The 4797-nt window shown below is 54.8% G+C and overlaps 1 protein-coding gene across 1 annotated transcript in view; it reads right to left on the bottom strand.

The window, feature by feature from the left end:
• Positions 1-9: 9 nt before the first annotated feature.
• The window catches only part of PLXDC1 (plexin domain containing 1), a 19779-nt gene continuing 14991 nt past the window's right edge, over positions 10-4797 (bottom strand). Inside the window, exons 12-14 of the mRNA XM_017838479.1 lie at positions 4031-4066; positions 3192-3346; positions 10-1778 (exon numbers count right to left, since the gene is read on the bottom strand). Coding sequence (XP_017693968.1) covers positions 1659-1778; positions 3192-3346; positions 4031-4066 — 311 coding nt within the window. The 3' untranslated portion in view covers positions 10-1658. The remainder of the gene's footprint in view (positions 1779-3191; positions 3347-4030; positions 4067-4797) is intronic.

Genomic DNA, 4797 nt, shown 5'->3' with positions numbered 1-4797 from the left:
ATAAAAAAAAATAATAATAATAAAAAAAAAATTTCAGTTAAAAGCTTTATCTGGGAATTAAATTTATCTTGAAAATACCTAAAGAGAGACTGTCTGGGCCACAATAACCTGGCTGAACCAGCCCCTGGGTCAGAGCTGCACCAGACATGATTATCAGAATAAAGAGGAGCAGGAGAAAATTTAAAAAAAAAAAGGAGGAGGGAGAAGCCCCCCAAAAAGAGGAGCGGGAAAGATTCATCACCCAACACCTTTTTAGGGGAGGGGAAATAAAATTTTAACTGGGCCCGAAGTGTGGATTCTCCCTTTCTTTACACCCCGTCTGTGGGGTTTTTTTTTTGCAGGTTTAATCTCAGATTCCCAGGGTGCAGAGGGAGGAGAAAAAACCCCAGGAGGTCCTGGTGTGGAAGCCCTTCCTTGGGGTCAGGTCCTGGAAGCCCCAGATCCACACCTGGGGCTCGTCACAGGCGAGAGAAAATAAAACAAAAACCGGGAAAAAAAATTCCGCCGACTCAAAAATATGATGTTGACAAGGTGATTTCTCATTTCCTGCGCTGTCCAGGCATTCCTGATTTATCTGAAATGCCCATGGATGAGCTTGGATTTGCCCCAGGATTTAGCCTGTGTTTTCCAGTGCTCTCTCCCCATCCTCTCTTCCATCAGATCCACCTTGTTCCCACTGGATCAGTGCCCATGAGGACGCATTTTGAAGGAATCTCAGAGGTTTTTTTCCCCCTACTCTCCGTCTCCTTTAGGGGAAGGGTCATAATTAGCAATTTAGCAAACTCATTAGATGCCAAAAAGCGCATCAAAGCCGTGGGCTCGCGAAAATCCTGGAGGTGAATCCTCTGCAAGGTTTTTAGTCCTTGAAATAGTTCAGGTTCCCCTTTCTCCAGAGGAGGGGCTGGAAGGTGTTGCTTTGAAGGCAGAGCTGGATCCAAGGTGCTGGAGGAGACCAGGACTTGAGGCTTCTGAGCCGTGAAGGCAAAAATTAAATGTCAATTAAAGAAGGCAAAGGGGAGAAAGGGACAGAGCTGGGGGGTGAGGGGATGAGAGAGGAGCCCTGGAGAGCCAACCTGACCCCTCCTGGGCCACCACGACATCTGATTCCGCTTCCCATCTACTCCACGAGAGGGGAGAGGCACCAACACGACATTCCTGAGCATTCCAGAGCCACTGTGGACATTCCTGAGCATTCCAGAGCCACTGTGCCCCAAAAGGCTTCTCTTTGCTCCCCAAGAACCTGCTGCTCGAGGCACCCCCGGAACGAGATTTCCCCCCCCCCCCCCATTTCTGCTGCTCTGGTGGAGGAGGGAAGAGGGAAAAAACAAACAAACAAACAAAAAGCCCAAAAAACCCCTCACCAAGGCCAAAAGTTGGCTGCACTTTGGCCCCCCACCACACCCAGGAGGTGCCCGGGAGGATCCAGGCACATCCAGCCTCCTCCTTTCCTGCCCCGTTCCTTGAAAAAAACAAACAAACAAAAAAGTCAAAAAAAAAAGAAATCTCCATTTTTTGGGTCCTTTTTCCTTTTCCTCTCTCTCCTTGCCGTTCCTCCTCCAGGAAGGGGACAGACTTTGCAGTGGGATAACGGGAGGTTCCGACACGTGGGACGCGGCAGGTTCGGGATGCAGGAGGGAGGGAGGGAGGGGGGAGGTCGCTCAGCACTGCTCTGCTTCCACGAATCCCTCCTTTTCCTGGCTGGCTGCTTCCACCTCGGCGTAGGTGGCGTGGTGGGTGTGATTCCGGAATTTCATGGCGGGCCAGTGGTGTGGCCTCCGCTGGGGGACAGAGGAAGGAGGGCACGTCAGGAGCTGGGACAGAGCCTCACACCCCGATCCCGAGGGGAAAAACGGGCCCCGGGACACGAACAGCGTCCTGGGGAGAGTTTGAGGGTTTTGTGGGGAGGAAAAAAAGAGCTTTAAAAGGTCTCTTAGCGCTTAAAAATGGGTTTGTTGTAACGCGCTGAAGTCGCTGAGCTGAGGAACTGAAATGGGGAATGGGGAGGGAATGGAAAAGGGGAATGGAAGTGAAGCCTCCCATCAGCCTGAAAATCCAGGATGGTCTGTGCCTGGAGCAGCAGCTGAAGATGCCCACAAGTGTTCCCTGCAACTGTGACCCCTCCCTGCCCCAAACAGGGCCAAGCACTGCCCCTTCCCAGCTGGGTGTGGATGGATCCCTCAAACATTCCCGGTGCCCGGTGCTGGGCTGGCAGGGCCCGCACGGATCCATTCCCTGCAGCCTCTCCCTGCAAACAGGACAGATGGGGGAGAAGCGCTCCGGGAACAAGCCAGGGAGGGATAAGGGAAGGCTGAGGGCTGAGTGTTGCTCATCCCTTGGCAGCAGCTCCTGTGCCAGGATCCAGCCCACTCCCGGCTGCCTCGGGCCCGGCTCCGGCAGCAGATGGGGATGGTTGGGCCCCCCGTCACCCCCAGAATTAAATTCCTGCCTCCAGAGCATTCCCACAGCCCTCCCACGGCAGCTGATGGCATCCATCCATCAGGGGCAGGCCGGCAATTTTAGGCAACAAAAATCCAGCGGGGCAATTCGGCGGAGCCTCCCCCGCCCCGGGCCGGGCTGAGCTCGAGGAGCAGGTGGAAGAGCCCGACATTCCACGGGGGAAAACAGGCAGCGTGTGAAAAGGGGAGAGAAATAAAACCGTGTGGGAGGGAGAGAGGCTGAGTTTAAACACCCATCAGCCGGAGGTTGGGAGATCAGCCGTGACTGGAGGAGCACGGGAAGGAGCTCGGATGTGAAGCTCCCTGCTCCCCGCTCGGGAAGGCTGGGATTTGGGTGGGTCTGGAAGGCTGGGATTTGGGTGGGTCTGGAAGGTTGGGATTTGTGTGGGTCTGGAAGGCTGGGATTTGGGTGGGTCTGGAAGGCTGGGATTTGGGTGGATCTGGAAGGCTGGGATTTGGGTGGATCTGGAAGGCTGGGATTTGGGTGGATCTGGAAGGCTGGGATTTGGGTGGATCTGGAAGGCTGGGATTTGGGTGGATCTGGAAGGCTGGGATTTGGGTGGATCTGGAAGGCTGGGATTTGGGTGGATCTGGAAGGCTGGGATTTGGGTGGGTCTGGAAGGCTGGGATTTGGGTGGGTCTGGAAGGCTGGGATTTGGGTGGGTCTGGAAGGCTGGGATTTGGGTGGATGGCAAAGGGAGGGCAAAGCCCGCAGGGGTGAGGTGCTGCACTCACCTCGATGAAGAAGAGGGCGGCGTTGGAGGTGGGGTGGCTGCTGATGTAGATCCCAGCCAGGATGATCCCGGCCACGAGCAGCACGGCCAGGACGATCCCCACGATGGTGCCGGTGGGAATCGGGGCCGTCTTGGAAGGAAGGCTGCTCCCCATGCCTGGAAAACAGGATCCAGCTGGGTCTGGAGCAGTGCTGGCACCTCAGCAACTGCCCAGAGCTGCGGAGGGTGGACGTGGCATCTGTTAACTGGGACATCACCAGGCATTTGGGAGCAAACTGGGAATAACGTGGATTCCAAAGGCGCCGTGGCCCAATCCCGAGCCCAGTTCAGGCAGTTGAACTTCCCTGAGCTCCTCCCAGAGAAAAGGGACACACAGGGCCTGACATCAGTGAACAGGGCTTGGATCCTTCCCAGCCTCTGGAATTAGGAAGAGCATTATGGCAGCGGTTCAGTTCCCTGGTGGACAGGCCGGGGCTGACCAAGGATTCAGGGAGCAGAGAGGACACTTTATATTTGGATTTTATGCTGCTCTTTGGCCCAGCTGGGGAAACTCAGAGGGGAAAGGGCTTTGTGTCTATGAAAATATGGCAAATAAAGGGAATTACACGGAAGGAGAAAACTCCCTGTCTGAGTTTGCACAGCAGGACAAACGGCACCAGGGTAAAACAGATCACTGCAGACTCTCACTTTTCACCCTCTGGAATTGCATTAACCAGGGTGAGGACAACAGGAATGTTATCTTGATGATGTCCCAGGTTCCCCTGTCCCCCCTGCTGACCACTGGAATCCAGGGAAACCCGTGTTCCCTTGGAGCAGGCAGGGAGGGGGTGAAGGGCTTACCCTCTGCTCCTGCGAACTGATTGAGCTTCGTGTCGTCTGAAAGGAGAAAACAGGGCAGAAAAAAAAGTAAAATCAGGGCCTTTCTCTGATATCCTGCACATTTCCCACCTGCTTCCATCCCCCTGTGATGGGATCTCTGGATAGTTTCAAATCTATGCTCGTGGAAGAGGGAGGAACACAGGAAACAACAGCGAAAGCAGGTGGGATAGGGATCATTTTCCTTCACTGAGGTGGCACCTGGAGCACAAACATCTGGGAAAAGGGGTCACTCGACATGCTCAGAGTGCAAGGTCTGAACCATAAGTGGATGCTGGATGTGGGTGCCCAAGTTCAGGCCACAGCATTTGGGGCTAATACATCCCAAATAAATCAGTGGGATGTTACACTGGGGGTGTTTTCCATGGGGGCCCCAAATCCACTTCCATTCTTGGCCTCGCTCTGGAAGAACCAGGATATTTTGTACAAGGCTTTGTCTCTCGATGGTCTCCACATCCCCACCCTCACCAGGGGGAAATCCTGACCCAGAATTCCCACTGCTTGGCTTCCACACGTGCTGGAGGCAGCGCTGACACACGGCTGGTGAGTCAGACACAGCCACCAGCATCTCCAGGAGCAGATCCAGGGAAAAGGGCTGGCTCGGGAGGATGTGGATCCAAGGAACTGGGCTGGTTGGGGAGGACACAGATCCAGGGAGCTGGGCTGGCTGGGGAGGATGTGGATCCAAGGAAAAGAGCTGGCTGGGAGGGACACAGATCCAGGGAACTGGG

Source organism: Lepidothrix coronata, unplaced genomic scaffold, assembly GCF_001604755.1.
Source record: "Lepidothrix coronata isolate B3197 unplaced genomic scaffold, Lepidothrix_coronata-1.0 Scaffold343, whole genome shotgun sequence".
Lineage (NCBI taxonomy): Eukaryota > Metazoa > Chordata > Aves > Passeriformes > Pipridae > Lepidothrix > Lepidothrix coronata.
This window is presented reverse-complemented; position numbering and strand designations above follow the sequence as displayed.